At 39.1% G+C, this 16,596-nt stretch overlaps 1 protein-coding gene across 2 annotated transcripts; it reads left to right on the top strand.

The window, feature by feature from the left end:
- The first annotated feature begins 527 nt into the window (after window positions 1-527).
- wdr18 (WD repeat domain 18) lies at window positions 528-15,882 on the top strand. Of its 2 annotated transcripts, none has more exons than XM_024259151.1 (10): window positions 528-838; window positions 2,448-2,558; window positions 3,632-3,765; window positions 5,322-5,463; window positions 7,569-7,712; window positions 8,657-8,721; window positions 9,995-10,119; window positions 13,680-13,843; window positions 14,172-14,240; window positions 15,730-15,882. In XM_024259151.1, exons 1-10 carry the CDS (start codon window positions 620-622, stop codon window positions 15,856-15,858), a joined length of 1,302 nt encoding a protein of 433 aa, XP_024114919.1. In that variant the 5' UTR covers window positions 528-619; the 3' UTR covers window positions 15,859-15,882. The 2 variants fall into 2 exon arrangements, with proteins under 2 accessions (XP_024114919.1, XP_036067621.1); XM_036211728.1 differs by having other exon boundaries at window positions 14,175-14,240.
- The last annotated feature ends 714 nt before the right edge of the window (window positions 15,883-16,596 follow it).

Raw genomic sequence — 16,596 nt, forward strand, 5'->3', positions numbered from 1 at the left:
GTCCTGGGTCTTCCCCGGGGCCTCCGCCCAGTGGGACATGCCCGGAACGCCTCACCAGGGAGGCATCCAGGAGGCATCCGGACCAGATGCCCGAACCACCTCAACTGGGTTCTCTCGATGCGGAGGAGAAGCGACTCTACTCCGAGCTCTCTCCTCCCATCTCCTCCTATCTCTAAGGGAGCGCCCAGCCACCCTCCGGAGAAAACTCATTTCAGCCGCTTGTAGTCGGGATCTCGTTCTTTCGGTCATGACCCAAAGCTCATGACCATAGGTGAGTAGCCTACTGGAACGAAGATCGACCGGTAAATTGAGAGCTTTGCTTTCTGGCTCAGCTCTCTTTTCACCACAATGGACCGGTACAGTGACTGCATAATAGCGGACGCAGCTCCAATCCGCCTGTCGATCTCAATTAAATTCAATTTAATTTTTATTTTTGTTATTATTATTTTAAGAATAAAATTTACAAAATAAAGAGGTACTTTAAAATAATTTAAAATTTCATAAAAATGATCGGAACAGTTTCCCACAATGCACTTGTCCGTATCACGGATGTGACGTCACGCGCTTCGGGCGCCCGTGTGTTTCCCAGCGTTTTGTTTGAGTGTGTCTTTGTGTCGTGATGGCCGGCATGGCTACTCCTCTGGAGGTGATCGTTAGTGCCGACGCCGGCTCGCAGCTCTGGAACCTGACCGTGTTCGACCTCCACAGCGGCTCCAGCCTGCTGTCGTACCGGGGCGGGAACAGCGCGGCGCGCAGCCTCACGGTGCTCCGCGGGGAGTTTCTGCTGTCCGCGCAGCTGGCCAAGAACTACATCAACGTGTGGGAGATCCAGAGGAAGGTAGGAGACCCCCCAACAGGTATCACTGCTTACAGGTATCTTAGTTTATTCATCCTAACCTGAGAAATTGGACATTTGCAGCAGCAGTTAACAGGTTTTAGTTTGTACAAGTTAAAAAAAGGAATTTGATCTACAATAAAAATAACAGTAGTATGAGATTATCTCCACACATGCGGTCAGCAGTGATGTTCACAGTAGCAAGTCAGATTAACTGAACAAGTATAGAAATAAAACAATGTGAGGAGTTGGAGGTTCTGGTACATCCTCAACAGCTATAATAGTTTATCATTCAGTGCACTACTGCTTTTCTTGTTCTGGTGTTCGATTATTCTCGATAATTCGATAATTATTAAATTATTGTTAGTTATATCGTTCGTTAATTATTGAATAGCTCGATAATTAAACTAAATCATCACAAACACACTGTCACTTTATGTCAACTATCTTGTGTGTGTGTGTATGTATATATATATTACATATGTGTATTTTTTTATTGTATCATTTTTATTTTTGTATAGATTGTCTCTATTATACGACATCAGACCTCTCCCGTATTGAGTAATCATAGGATTGTACCGTTTTCCTCCTTTTTGTTATTATTATTATTTCTCTCTCTGCTCCTTTGTCATGTGTTAATTAAATGTTAATTGAAGGCCCTCTCTGCACAATTGCCCCCTTGGGTATAAATAATTGTTTGAATTGAATTGAATTCTCCCAGCAATGCATGTACAGCAGGAGTGTCGAACTCAATCGCGCAAGGGCCCAAAATCCAAAACACACCTCAGATCGAGACTGAACAGGATAACATTTATTGTACACTCTAAAACTCAAATTTTGAAACTAAATCATGAACTGGATATATATCATTACCTGTGATAATGCTAGTGTAAATGCTGGAAGCTGAATTTGTCTGCTGAAGATGCTAGTGCTGATAGCTGAAAACTCTGAAACTGATAGCCAGCTAAAATTTTAACCAAATTCCAAATTGGCCTACAAAACCTAGGTTAGCCAAAGCAGCTAACATGTAGCTGAAATATTAGCCAAACGCGTCAACTATTTTAATAGTCGATAAGTTGTCGATAAGTCGACTAATCATGGTAGCCTTAACTGGACAAACTGTTGCCCGTCCAACAGGTAGTCAGTGATCCAGAAGACAAAGGACCCTCCAACACCCATCAGCTGCAGCTTCTCACTAGAGCTGAGGATCGTTACTTAGGTGACGATCCGATTAGATTCACAAATCAAGATCAACGATTCACAGATCAAACCGTGACTCTTACTATTCATTACATTGTTCTTGAATGGCTGCCCTATGTATGTCTTTTTATGGGATGTCTGAAAATTTAAATGTTTTTTAAAAACCATCAAATATACCTTTATTTAAAACATGAGATCAATCAATAAAACATCAGTTGAAACCCAAGGATTTAGAAAGAAAGAAATGATATTTCTCTGTGGTGTTTTTGATGTCTCCAGTGTTCTGTGTCATGTATGTCCCACTAGAGAACTGGTGAATTTAATGTTGAAGTTCTTACCAGATGTGTGTCATGAACCCCCGTGCGTACAGTCACTGCAGGGTCCACACCTCACATGATTGTTTCCCTTTCAGGATCAGCTACAACAGAAGATCGTTTGTCCAGGTATGGTCACCTGTCTGACTGCCTCACCTGACGGAGTGTTCCTCGCTGCTGGAGTCGGAGAGGCTCTGCATCTGTGGGAGGTAAGTTCTCCTCCCTGCTTCTTCTTTATGCATTACTTTTTTACTGCTGCTTTTCTTTTATTTCTTGTTCAGTTCGTGCCTGTTTAGTTTTGGGTTTTATTCATAGAGTTAAAACAGAGAGAGAGCACCCCTTTCTTAGTTGAATCAGTTTGTGACATGGTGAAGGATCGAGGGTGGTGTCTAAATGGGAGCAATTATCATCATGAGGCCTAATAATTTCCATGGAAGATATTGGAGTTACTGGAGCTAGTATTTCCGCTAAATGTTGGGTGTTTTGGCTAATTTAGGTTTTTTTTTTTTAATTTAGCAATTTTTTCATCTACATGCTAGCTGTTTTGGCTAACCTAACTTTTTTTTTGTTTTTTAGTCTAATTTGGCATTTAGCAAATTCTTTTGCTGGCTATCAGCTTCAGCATCTTCTGTGGTCACATTCAGTGTACAACATTCATATTAGCATTATCATAGGTTATGCCATATATCTAGTTTATAATTATGTAAAAAAAATTATGTTTTTACATTTTTAAAAATGTAGTTTTAGAGTGTTCAATAAATGTTGATCCTGTTCGACCTGTGACATAAGGTGTGTTTTGGATTGTGGCCCCTTGTGTGATTGAGTTTGACATCCCTGCCATAGAGAATCAATGGGAAACAGGTATGGGGTTTAACTAAATATTCCGCGGTTTCCACAGCCATGACTTGGTGGGCCAAATTTGGCCCTCGGGCCACACTTTGGGGACCCATGTTCCACAGGTAGCAGCAGTGTCGGCCATTTTAAAACTTACCATACTCAGCTCTCTCTGCCAAGTGGATGGAACATGGGAGAACATCTTATTCGATCAGATGAAAAATGTCATTGTTCATATCTCCATCTCCAATGTCTTTCTTAGATAACTTATTTTTTAGACAATAGTAGATTCTTGTTGTGTCTCCATAAAATCCCACGATCACATGACCCGTGCCCTCGTTCTCTGTCCAACTCTATGGTTTCATTACAGTAGCTTTCACCCGACTACGTGTTGAGAGACAGTTAAACTGCAAGTTTGTCTGTAAGGTTTGTCTTCTGATTGGTCCAGGTGTCTACAGGGAAGCTGCTGTGTGTCCTGAGCCGGCACTACCAGGACATTACCTGCCTCAAGTTCACTGATGATGGCAGCCATTTTATTTCGGGGGGGAAAGACAACCTGGCTCTGGTTTGGAATTTGTGGGGGTATGTGCACACCTGGAGGAACGCTGTCATGTGATTTATATTAAATTGTTTCAAGAGCACATTGATGGGTAAAAAAATCTGCACTGCTCCCTGAATAGTGATTATATGAGCAGCTTTAGTCAGAATACCTCAATAGTTTTGCTATTAAAACACTTAAATGATTTGATTGATTGTTGCCCCAAAACACATAAATGTTCAAAGTTTGAAATGCTGCAAAGTGCCGAGGAAAGGCAATCCTCCTGAATTTCCTTGTGTTAGAATTTTGCTAAAGTAAGATTAGAAGTTGAGTGTTTCCACTAGGGCTGCCACAAGCGATTAATTTAAACCTCACTAATCACCGATTATTTTTACCGATTAATCGACTAAACGAGTCGTGCTCAAGGTGGATGTAAAGCACACATCTTAACCATCATTAGCTTTAATCTAGCTAAAAATAAAGACAATTAAGATGGTAGTTTATTAAACTTTTAATGAATTGTGCGACCCTTTGTCCTTCATTAGATTCTGGGATTAAAACAAGATTATATCAAATGAGAGAGATAAGGTATATACTTTCCATCAAACTCATTTTGACAGGTGACCTTTGACCCTACACCATCCATCAAACTCATTTTGACAGGTGACCTTTGACCCTACACCATCCATCAAACTCATTTTGACAGGTGACCTTTGACCCTTACACAATCCATCAAACTCATTTTGACAGGTGACCTTTGACCCTACACATCCATCAAACTCATTTTGACAGGTGACCTTTGACCCTTACACCATCCATCAAACTCATTTTGACAGGTGACCTTTGACCCTACACATCCATCAAACTCACTTTGACAGGTGACCTTTGACCCTACACCATCCATCAAACTCATTTTGACAGGTGCCCCGCCCCTCAAGATGACGCAACAATTTAATACTGATTTTAAACATAAAGGGTATATAGGGTCAAAGGTCACCTGTCAAAATGAGTTTGATGGAAAGTATATTCCTGATCTCTCTAATGAGGTCAGCATCTGAAACAAGTAACTATTTTTCACTAAAGATAAAGTTTTGGTCTCACAGACTCAAATAATAAAAAAAGTACATTTTTTGGTGCTGAACGCTCACAACTTTGTTCAACTTCACTACACTCTGACTCCATAAAATATAAAGTAATGACTAATTGACTATTAAATTAGTCGTCGACTATTTTAAAAGTTGATTAGTCGACTAATCATGGCAGCTCTAGTTTCCACACATTTGACCTGAGCAGCTGGCTGGTCCTGTTCGCGCTCCAAAGCCTCCTCTGGAGCACCTCAGTCTAAATATGACATAAAATCCAGCGCAGTAATGACACACGATCCAAATGGATTGTTTACATGCACCGTGATCAACAATCGGTATAACCCCCCTATCTTGATCGCTAGAAAATTTTGATCCGAATGAGTCTGATGGAGTCAGAGTATTCAGAATTGTGTGTTTCTTCTACACATTTTTCTTCTAATCAGGCGTTTATTCCGATGGCTTGTGTCCATGTAAACACAGCCACTTTCCTTACACCTGTGTGCTCCCTTTGTCAGGGTCATCCAGCTGGACGCCAGCCAAGCTCCTGAGCCTCGTCACGTCCTGTCTCGTCATTCTCTTCCAATCACAGACCTGCACTGCGGCTGCATGGGAGCTCAGGCCAGAGTTGCAACTGCATCGCTGGACCAGACTGTCAAAGTAAGACAGTTTAAGCCTGCTGTAGGAGTTCGTTATTACAAAACTGATTCAGGTCTCATTACCAAACGTTCCTTTGACAGCAGGACTCTACTGTCTGTTAATGAGTGAAATAAAAGTTAGCTGAAAATAATAAATAATGTTCAGGTTTGTGTTGGATATTAAAGACGTAGCCAGTAGTAAAGACAAGAGTTTCTCTGGTTTGGCTTCAGGGCCCAATATTATACGATTTTTGTTTTGGTTTGTCAAAAAAAGTTTTGTGCAATTATGGCTAAATATTTAATTTGTAACAGAATTTTGGTTGTGTTCTGAACTGGATTACGAAAACTATAAAAAGAAGTTGCTACGGGGTGGGATTAGATAAAATTTGCTTCTTGATCTCAATTTCAAGCAATAGATAAAACTCTACTTGAATTTAGCTAATAATTAATATATTTAATGAATCAAATGGGACATAAATGTGTGTTTGTTTGTTTTTTCTAATCAATGCATGTCATTTCTGTAATGAGCTACAAAAGTGTGATTTTTTTTTTTTTTTTTTTTTCTTTTCTTTTTTTTCCCTCTGAAGTGTAAAGCTAAGACAGAGTTTTAGGGCCCCTTTATGAGCATTTTTTTTTTATTGCGAAAATTACTAAAATCTTGTAAATTTACGAGAAAAAAGTCGTAACTGCTAAATTACAAGAATAAAGTCGTATATTTATTACTTTCAAGTCGTAGGCTAAATTTATGACTTTTTTTTCTCATACATTTATGACTTTTAATCTCGTAAATTTACGAGATTTAAAATTGTAAAATACTAAGAAAAGAACTAAAGTTGTCTGTTTATCAGAGCCGTGCTTGAGGATGAAAGATGTGGAGCATCTTGTGAAGATTTATTTCCAGATTGGTGTTGAAAACAAACAAATTCTGAACCTTTTGGCGACTCAAAATCAAATTATCAGTGAAGCTGACTTTCAAGGTTTGGTGTCGGTAGAACGGAGTTTCCTATGTAAAATAAAGAACTCAGAGACACACGTTCACAGGACCGTCACTTTATTTTGACCTTTTATTCACATACCCAGAAGAGAATGTAAACGGTGTTCCCTACGCTCAATCCCCAAATGAATCGTCCCGTTTCAACACAAAACAACAACGAGGAATGACAACAGTTTGTTACGTTAGCACAGGAACATCGAAAATTACGAAAACCGGGCTTCTTCAGACGGAAGCATCACAGAGATCTGGTCTTTGGCCGAGGAAGAAATGACTGGAAGTGGACAACTGTTTCATCAACGGGATCTGCAGAGGTCCTGCAAGCTATCAATGATTAAAACATTGATAAACTGTAAATCAACTAAAGAAACCTCCAAACATCTGTAACGTTTTAAACATTCACTTTACCTGATGAAATCCAAGAAACTTTTTAGTTTAGTCAGTCTGTTTCTGCACACGGCGTTCATTCGCTGGACTGTAGGGTCCCTTCCACTTTAATTTCCTAAATTTACTTACTTTTTTTCTTGTAAATTTACAAGAAAAAACTCCTACATTTAAGAGATTAAAACTCATAAATGTACGAGATTAAAATTTGAAAATATAGGAGATTTAAAGTCGTAATTTATGAGAAAAAACTTGTAGTAATAGTGAATTTTTTCGGTAGCCCTAATACTCCGTCGTATAATGCCGTGTACCATCAGCTGACTTAGATGTTCTGCCACATTTATTTTGTGAACAATTATTTTAATCTTAATTTCAAAGTGTTACATCTTTTCATATGCATTTCATTTATTTATTCATTTTTTTTTAACAATCCTATTATTAAAAATTACTGGATCACTGGATTTGGCTCTTAAAATAATAAGTGAATTAGGTGATAAGATACAGATTAAAAAACAATGTTAGTTTTAACTTTTACGAATATTTACTTTTATAATGTTGAGCCTTCAGCGATCTCTGCCCTTTTGTTTTATTTTTTCTTTCCACTAAAGAATTTTGATCAATAATGAAGTCTGTCCTCATTGATAACGGGGATCTGATTATGTTGTTGTGATGATCAGATCCAAAACAGGCTTGTTCTGCTGCTGGACAGAGCCACTCCTGTTCACTGAAACCTTACCTGTTCACCTGTACAGGTGTGGGAGCTGTCTTCAGGTGAGCTGCTGCTGTCGGTCCTGTTCGATGTGGAGATCATGTCGGTGACCTGCGACCCGTGCGAGTACTTCCTGTTTTGTGGAGGAAGTGATGGGAATATTTTTCAGGTGTCTCTGTGCAGTCAGGTGAGTCTGATCCTCCGTCCTTTGTCTTTACACGCTGAGGATTATATTCATGTGAATTTCACATCTGTACAGATATTTAGTATGAAGTGAAGTAAAAGGTTTAAGCTGGGAATGAGGTTAAAGATTCTCTCCACTAAAAATCCTGTTTTTAGTGTTTCTAACATGTTCTTGCTGCATTTTTGTCATGATTGAGGACATTAATAAAGAAAATTTAGATTAAAACTTCATTTTTTAGTATTTTTATTCAAGTCATTGAGAATCAGACAAAAAAGAACATTGGAAAAAGCTGTGATGTAGAAACTAAATCAGGTCCTGCTGCTCTGCAGAAACTATGTCCTAGCAAACAACTCCGGTTTTAGATTTTGGCCAAAAACAGCATAAACATAATTTAAAGACCACTGGGAACACTTTTACCATAGATCCAAAGATGATGGGAGTGGGACTGTAAGAACGGGTCAGTGACTGAAGCGCTTTGGCCCCTGAAGGACGGTAGAAAGGGCTATACAAGCATACGCAGTTACCATTGACTTTGTATGCTGAAAGGGAAGACAGAAAAAGGAAATTATGAGGACTTTAAGTTATATAATCAGTGCTATGTTTGCCTAACTCTCTGTTTGGAGGGCTAACGAAGCCGGAGGTGCAGAGGAAGAATTCTGATTTGGCCCAACATTGACGTAAAGCAGCTGTTCATTCTTGTTTACTAAAACTTTATCACCGAAGATAGAAAATATATCTACAATGTGAGGAATATAGGATTTCCTTTTGGTCTGTCGACAATAATTCTACACCAAAAAATAGTTTTTAAAGTTTGATTCCATTAATTAGTTAGAAGTCTTTTTCTGTTTTGTTAATAGAGGTCTAACTTATTTCTATAAAAACTCAAGATGGTTTTGTGTCTGGGAATTCAGGTTAATCTTTCAAATCTTTGTTGTTGTTGTTTTCAGGGTCTTGTCCGTGAGAGATCCTTTCAGTCTGACAGTGAAGGAAGCCAGGTTCTGAAAGGACATGGGTGAGTCCCCGCCAGCCTTCCATGAGCGCTCTGCAGAGCTCAGTCACAACATGTTTGGACCTTTTTCTGGTCCAATTTCACTTGAATAGTGACTCAAAAGGTGTGAACTGAAAATAAGAGTGTATATATGCCGTGTTACACATGAAACTGACGTCATGGAGTCATCCGGTTGTTTGGAGTAAGATAACCTTCAAAAAGAAACCTATTCATAAAGAATAATATAAGAATATTGTACCTTTCTTTTCCCGCGTCTATTTGTACAATCTGAGACACAACAGTTATCAGCCGTGGTTAGCCTCCTTCACCGCAGCAGTCAGCCGATTCCCTGAGTGACGTCATGCTCTATACCCAACTTTCTTTCCGTTTCTGATTTTTCTTGTTTAACTACCTCTACGGTCAGCTCCCAGTTAGCCTTCTTTAGCTCCTTTTAGCTGTTGGTGTCTTTTCCATCCATTCTTAACCCGCTACCCTTTTCCGGGTCACGGTGCTGCTAGAGCCGGATCCAGGTAGTGATGAGTGAATGCAAGGGTACATCTGGACCGGTCTAGGACCTGGACCTGTCCCGGGAATAAACTGCCCGGCTAAACGAGGACCCCCCACGCTAACTGACCGGTGTTGTGCCAAAGTACGTTCCCCCTGCCAGGGCGATGCCTGAGACTGGGGGAAAAGCTCTGGGGGGGACGTTCCTTGGCAAAACAGCGGCAGCAGAGAGACAGAGATCCCTCCGCTGACGCTCAGGTGATTCTCATATTTACATCTCTTTTTTTGCCACCACTTCTGGCTCCATTTTTCCGTCAAGATCATTTTCCTGCCATCATAGTTTAATGGTTTGCAATGCCCGTCTGCTCTCAGTTGGATCGACGCTCCGGGACTCGGTGTGTAAGTCTGTGACATATTTTTGACAGTTTGCAAACAGGAGAAATTTGTATTGAAGACAAAGAAAAGTCGTATTCTACAGAAACATGTTAAACGTAAAACTAATTGTAGTATTCATATTTTCTCTACAAAGTTGTGCACACAATATAAATGTATGCACAACGTTGTATTTATCAATACGAATTTCTCTTTATGAATACGTTTCTTTTTGAAAGCTGTCTTACCTCATAACTGAGCTCCAGAGACTGTAAGAACCAAAAGACTCCGGATCAGAACCAGATCTGGATCCAAACTCTCTCCAAACAGAGACAAATGTTTTGATGAAATACTGGAGATGAGTCGTGATGACTCTTGATTCATCCTGGTGGTGTAAACGTAGATGTGTGCTTGTCTTCAGGAACATGGTGACGTGTCTGTCCGTGTCTATGGACGGGACGCTCCTGCTGTCTGGGTCACATGATGAGACGGTTCGCGTCTGGGACATCCAGAGCAAACAGAGCATCCGCTGTCTGGCGCATAAAGGTGAGCGCCATGCTGTCTTGTCTCTGGTTCTAGACTTTTCCAGGAGGTCTGGAAATACTTTAAGTAGCAGACATTGATCTGAAGGATTTCTTTCTCTTTTTGTATGTTTTTGTAGAACTCCTCACAACAAATAAACCTGATCAACATTATCTGTGTCTTCCATTCATTGGAAGTGTGACAGACAAATCGAAGAAATAAATATTTGAAAAACATTTTGAAAAAAATATTTTGTCCCAAAGAAAAAGTAAAATGTCCAAAACGTTTTGTTATTCTAAATATTGGGGCGGCAGTGCCTCAGGTGGGACAGCAGGTCGGCTGACGATCGAAGGATTGGGGGTCCGATCCCTGCGCCTGCCAGCCAACCGTCGTCGTGTCCTTGGGCAAGGCACTTAGCCCTCCTTACCTCCAGTGTGTTCCACTGTGTGATGAATGTCCTGGTGATGGTCAGAGTACTGACAGCCACGCCTCTGTCAGTCTGCCCCAGGGCGGCTGTGTCTACATCAGTAGCTCACCATCAGAAGGTATGAATGAATAATGGATATACATTGGAGCGCCATGAAAAATGCAAACAAATCTAATCTAGTATTATTATTATTATTAAAATTAACTTAAATATTTTCAGCTTCAAATGTTCAGTTTTTTAGGTTTAAAAACTCAAAATTTTAATTTCAAAACTTTGTTTTCAGTTTCAAATATTTTTTTTGTTTGTTTTCGAATAAAAAAATTTCAGTTTAAAAACTTTTGGCCCCGTTGTGGCGCGTTGGGGCGGGGCTAACATGAAGGACCAATCAAAATCAGTCAGGGTGGTAACTTCTGTCCCGGTGCGTTCACTGACTCAGAACTGCAATATCAGTCAGAAAATGTCTGTTTAGTCTGTACTATCACACTCTGAAGTTGTCCCAAGACGGGTGTAAAAGTCAATTTTATCGCGTACAAACCGCGCCTCAAAAACACCATTGTAGCCCGTTCAAAGCGCCAAATTATTGTGTTAAATATAGACAATCGAAACATCCTTATGCTGCCATGACAAAACAATGAGCCACAACGGGCCAAACATTTTGAAATTTAAATTTTCAGATTCAAGAACGGAAAAAAAAAAAATTTGAAACAAATGGAACCAAATAAAACCCAATCGATGCCCAACCCTAATTGTCACAGGTCTCCACAGACTGTGTACTGGTACCGGTCTGTGGGACTGTTGGTTCGGGCTGCAGAGGAAAAAAAACTACTTACATTTTCTCGCATTTATTTCTAATCTGATTCTGAAGGAAGTTTTATTTTGAAAAGGTCCTGGATTATCTCCACCACATTGACTTATTCCTGACGCATGTAAAGTCTCTTCGTCAAGTACAGAAAACCATCTGCTTCTTTTTTAAACCGTCTGCTACAACCCCTAGATCAAAACCTTCAAGCTAGCAAAGTTAACAAACCAAATATATTTAGAAAGTTTATTTTTGCAGAAAAGATCCATAGAGGAACTAGAAGAAGATCCTTTGATTTCAAACTAAAAGAAATCTGCATTTAACAGACAAAACCCAGGATTCTTTAAATATGGCCAATAAAAGTAATTGGCATTGGTGTTTACTATTGTAGAAGTTGGCTCAAAACTGGGACCAATCATGTGTCTGCATGCTTTCAGCAGACTCCTGCAGCTGCAGTGCTCAGCCAAAAACCTCCACTGGTTCCTATGAGAAAATAGAGGATTAGAACTGAGCCAGTTCAAAAGTAAAACTGAGCTTTCAGGATCTAAAGGTTCTCATCCCAAAAACTGAAGCAGAAGCCCCAGTAATGATAACAGTAAAGTTTAGCATTTTTTTAAACTGCAAAAAAAAAAACAGTTTTGTTTGCAAAGATCGGGTCAAGCAATGTGAAAAATGTCTTTAAAAACAGGCAAAGCTAGACTGAACTATACGATGTTACAAGGTGAATCACAATTATTTTATTTATTATAACTCCTGTTCTGTTTCATATAAACTATAAACTAGGGCCGGGAATCGATTAAAAAAATAAATTAACCACAAATCTGCAAAAAATTTATAGCGATTAATCCCCCCCCTTTTTTTTAAGCAGCATTTGCCATTTACTTATTATCTGCAAATGATCATAATATGAAATCACATGCAAAATTGTACGTTTAGAACATTTATTTTTAACCCGTTGGAACCAATAAGGTCTAAAACTCAGTTTTTGTCTACTTTGGAATTTTCTATATTTTCCATTTGAAAGACTATCTGATGCTTATTTGGTCTCATTTTAATCAGCACAATCTCTACTATGTGACACTGCATTTATTTTGCCATGTTTCCATGTTATATTCTCACACTAGTCATAAAATCAAGTAAAAACAGAAAATTCCATCTGAAAAAATTGGATTCATTCTGTGGAAACCCCAAAAATGTTTAACAAACTGTTTATACAACATAGAATGAAAGTTTTAGGTGTCATTTTATAAAAACAACAAGAATAAAATTTGTCAACAAACTAATCAATATATTTTTGAATAAAAATGCAATAAAATCCAGGCTAAAGTCACACCAGGCAGCCAAAAAAATAAGAATTTCTCTCTGCTGTCTAATTGACATTTTTCCTGGAATCATTTTTTTTTTCAGCTTTTTTCTTTTTTCTTACATATTTTTTTATTGTGTTTGTGAAAAACAATAAAACATTTTTTTTGGGAGAGGTTTGATCCAGCTGGATTTCAGGTCGGCTTGGCTGGAATCTACACAGGTGGGGGCGTGTCTATTATGAACTTCTTGCCTTCCGCGACGTCGATGGGCGGGACTTCCACGGAGAACTGCAGAGTTTCCGCATTTTTAGACAATGCCGGCGCTTGTTATTGTGGAAAAAATGATGTAGGTCCCCATCCCAAAATAAAATAATAGTCGGTTTCCTCGTAGGATTTCAGCTCTGTTAGGCTCCGCCCCTCATAGCAGATGCACTGCTGCTGCTGCTGCATTACAGCAGTCAGATGTTCATTCTCTGCCTTATTTATTCAAATAAAAGATCACTTTCATCCAAAAACTACAAATAAATGCCATATTATCTCTTTAATTTAATAAAATCTCAATCACAGAATATCATAAAATTTTAAGTTTATTTTAGACAGAGTTTTAATATGCTGATCTCACAGCTGCACAGCAGGACGCCTGAGGTCGTTAATACATAATAACAAATTAATTATGTTCTATTAGTCGCGCGTGTTAACGGGTCAACATTCACCGCTCTAATATAAACCAAAAATGTCTAAATGAAACATTTCTCAAAACTTTAACTCAAAAGTTGGAATGAAAACAATGTTGATGGCGAGGTCAGTGTCTTTCCTGCTTCATTGTGAACAATGTGACTCGACTGTGAAGAATCTTGATGTGATGTCGTGTTTGTTTGAAAGGACACAGATACGTATTTATGTAATATTTCAGTGTCTTGATGCTTTACATCTTTATTGCATGGTCTATGAACAGCTAACGTTCAGCTTGTTCTCTCTCAGACGCTCGTTCACTGATCGGTCTCAACGCCTTTATCGTAGAACCACTGACCACCCCATTCCGTTCTCTCTTTAGGTCCTGTGACGAACGCCGTCATCATGCCAGCTCCTGCTAACATGTTCCTGCCTGACAGTCGGCCCGCCGTCCCTCTGCCGCGCTTCAGCCGGCACCTGCACACAACCGAAGACGAGGGTGGAGAGGCGGGGGAGATCTGCGTCCGTCCCGCCCTTTACACACAGGTGTGACTGGAGGTGGAGCTTCACCTCGCTTATGGCTTCCTGGAGTCGAGCTCCATGTCTGGGTGGAATGGCATCGAAATGTGCATTCGTTCTAAAAGAGAAATGACTACAAATGACAAAATGTGACTCCAGTCAACTGTTGTTTTAAAGATTTTCTTAACCAATCTTAATGTAAATGTCTTTTCTTTGGAGAGAAACATCCAAAACTCTGTGTTCTTTGTTTTATTTAAAAAATGACCTGAAGTTGAATTTCTTTCTCAAACATCTGCTGCCTGCACATCTGAGAAAGGATTATATTAAGCTGTGTGGTTTTGCGGTCTGTTTCTAGAAGGAGGAGGAGACATACCTGCAGAAGGCGGAGCAACTGCACATGCTGATGACTGCTGTCACTGACAGGGTAAGGGGGCGGGGCTTTGGCTCAAACAACAGGATGTCAGAAACAGCAGCTGTTTACATTTGTTATGATTTACACTCTGCTCTTTAAACGTAAAGGTGTTCTTTGATCTTAACATACACCTGCAGCAGCTACAGGTGCATCACTTTATTCTGGTCAGCATGTGAAGGAGTTAACATCGTTTTCCTCTTAGTGCAGGGTGTCAAACTCAATCACACAAGAGTCCAAAACACACCTTAGATCACGGGCCAAAGAGGATAAACATTTATTCAACACTCTAAAACTACAATTTTAAAACTTTAAAGCTGTAACTTATGAACAAAATATATAGCATTAACTGCGATAATGCTAGTGTGAATGCTGTAAGCAGAATTTGGCTCCTGAAGATGTTAGTGCAGATAGCTGAATATGCTAAAATTGATAGCTAAAAATGCTGAAGCTAATAGCAGAAAATGCTGAAGCTGGTTGCAAGCTAACATATTAGCTAAATGCCAGATTTTAAAAAACTAAAAAAAAAAAAAAACTCAGGTTTGCCCAAACAGCTAGCATGTAGCTAAAATATTAGCTAAACGCCAAATTTAAAAAAACTAAAAAAAAAAAAAACTCAGGTTAGCCCAAACATCTAAAATGTTGCTAAAATATTAGCTAAACCCCAAAATAACCTAAAAAATCTTAGTAAATGCCAAAATAGTCCAAAAAGCTAGCAGAATGCCAATTTTTTAAAACTTTAAAACCTTAACTTTAACAAAAATATGAATAATAAAAATGCAGGAATATTATTCCAGAATAAATCAACTTAAACCTTAAATAACTTTAAATATTTTACTCTCCATAAAAATATCTTTTGAAAACATTGGGCCATTAATAACAATAAACAAAATGATCTGTAGGGCCGGATCCGGCCCTCGGGCCTTGACTTTTGACGCATCCTTTAGTGAATGCTCTGGAGAAACAAAGGCTGCCTCATGTCCTTCATCTTCCTGGTCTGGTCTCAGAACAGCTCTTTGTATATATGATTCAGTGATTTGTGCAGAAGTCCACTAGCAGCTCCTTTTGTCCTGCTCATGTAGATGATGAGGTTGTTCCCTCAGGTCTCCAACCTCCTGCTGGTGTCCTCAGTGTTGGTTCTCAATTCCACCACAACAGCCTGTTTGCTGGCTGACAGTGTATTTGGTACCAGGAAGACAGTCATGCATGTACTGTGAGTAACTCAGGGGACTGAGAACCCAACCCTGTGGAGCTCCACTGAGTGTCTACCCCCTCTTTATAATGCATCATGGATGGGCGGAGCCCCAGTTTTCAGCATGGTGAGGATTCAAGAGGGAACTGTTGACTTCTGGTCTCCACAAACCAAACTGGAAACTGTTATAAACATCTCCAAATTTTATAGGATCAATGTCACGTGATGCAGATGAAGCTTCTTGAACTTAAAAATGTCTCCCAGGTTGTCTTGATTTTTGTTGGTTGATGTTGTGTGTCTGTTGTGTTGCAGTTTGCGTGGGGTGATAGTGAGAGTACAAAAGCTGATGTGGCAGAGCTGAAAGAAGAGGTCCAATACCTGAATAAGGTCAACAGAGAGCTGTACGAGTTCTCCACCCAGCTGCTCACCAAACCAACATGAAAAATAAACTCATTTTCTACTCAACTTGTCTCTTTGTTTGGAGTTTTAAAGTTATGCCTGAAAGTTTTTTTGTTGTTTGGCCGATGTTTAAGTTTTCATTAAAAATAATTGGTGTATTAAAAACCAAATCTTTACACATCAACTAGAACATACATGTTCTCATACCCTATAACTAATTCTCAAACAGTTGAAGGGCGGTTTAAATCATTCAGCAAGGATCCTAACAACAGTAGCTGTAATTCTCCATCGATCTTTTGTAGTTTATCAACATCATACTGACATATTTGGACAGCTTCATTTATCACAGAAAATCATTTTATTGTCAGTAAGCACAGCCAGACTATAAACTATGTTAAGTTATAATCCTCTGGATTATAAAGCAGATCTTCCATTGCTGAACAAATTCAAGGATTTAAAGTGTTCCTCATGGTTTTAATAGACTGTAGAGGTCACTTCATTAGCTCTGATTTAGTTTTTGTTGATTATATTTATGAATTTGTGGCCGAAATAATTCAGAAACTGTAAAATAATGTTTTTTTATACAATATTGATGATACTTCCTACTGCATTTGCTGCATTGACATGATCCTATGATGAAGGATGTCAAAGTCAAGGCCTGGGGGCCGGATCCGGCCCTCCTGGTAATTCTATCCGGCCCTCCAGATCATTTTATTTTATTGTTAGTAATGGCCCGATGTTATCTTGCCCTCATTTCTAACTTGTATAATTTTGACAAAA

Source organism: Oryzias melastigma, linkage group LG4 (genome assembly GCF_002922805.2).
Source record: "Oryzias melastigma strain HK-1 linkage group LG4, ASM292280v2, whole genome shotgun sequence".
NCBI lineage: Eukaryota > Metazoa > Chordata > Actinopteri > Beloniformes > Adrianichthyidae > Oryzias > Oryzias melastigma.

Bases quoted from the DNA above. Each gene is read 5' to 3' on its own strand.
- wdr18 (XM_024259151.1), top strand. From the start codon at position 620: ATGGCCGGCATGGCTACTCCTCTGGAGGTGATCGTTAGTGCCGACGCC. The intron at 5,464-7,568 runs GTAAGACAGTTT...TCACCTGTACAG, and splicing joins CGCTGGACCAGACTGTCAAA to GTGTGGGAGCTGTCTTCAGG. The intron at 14,241-15,729 runs GTAAGGGGGCGG...GTTGTGTTGCAG, and splicing joins TGACTGCTGTCACTGACAGG to TTTGCGTGGGGTGATAGTGA.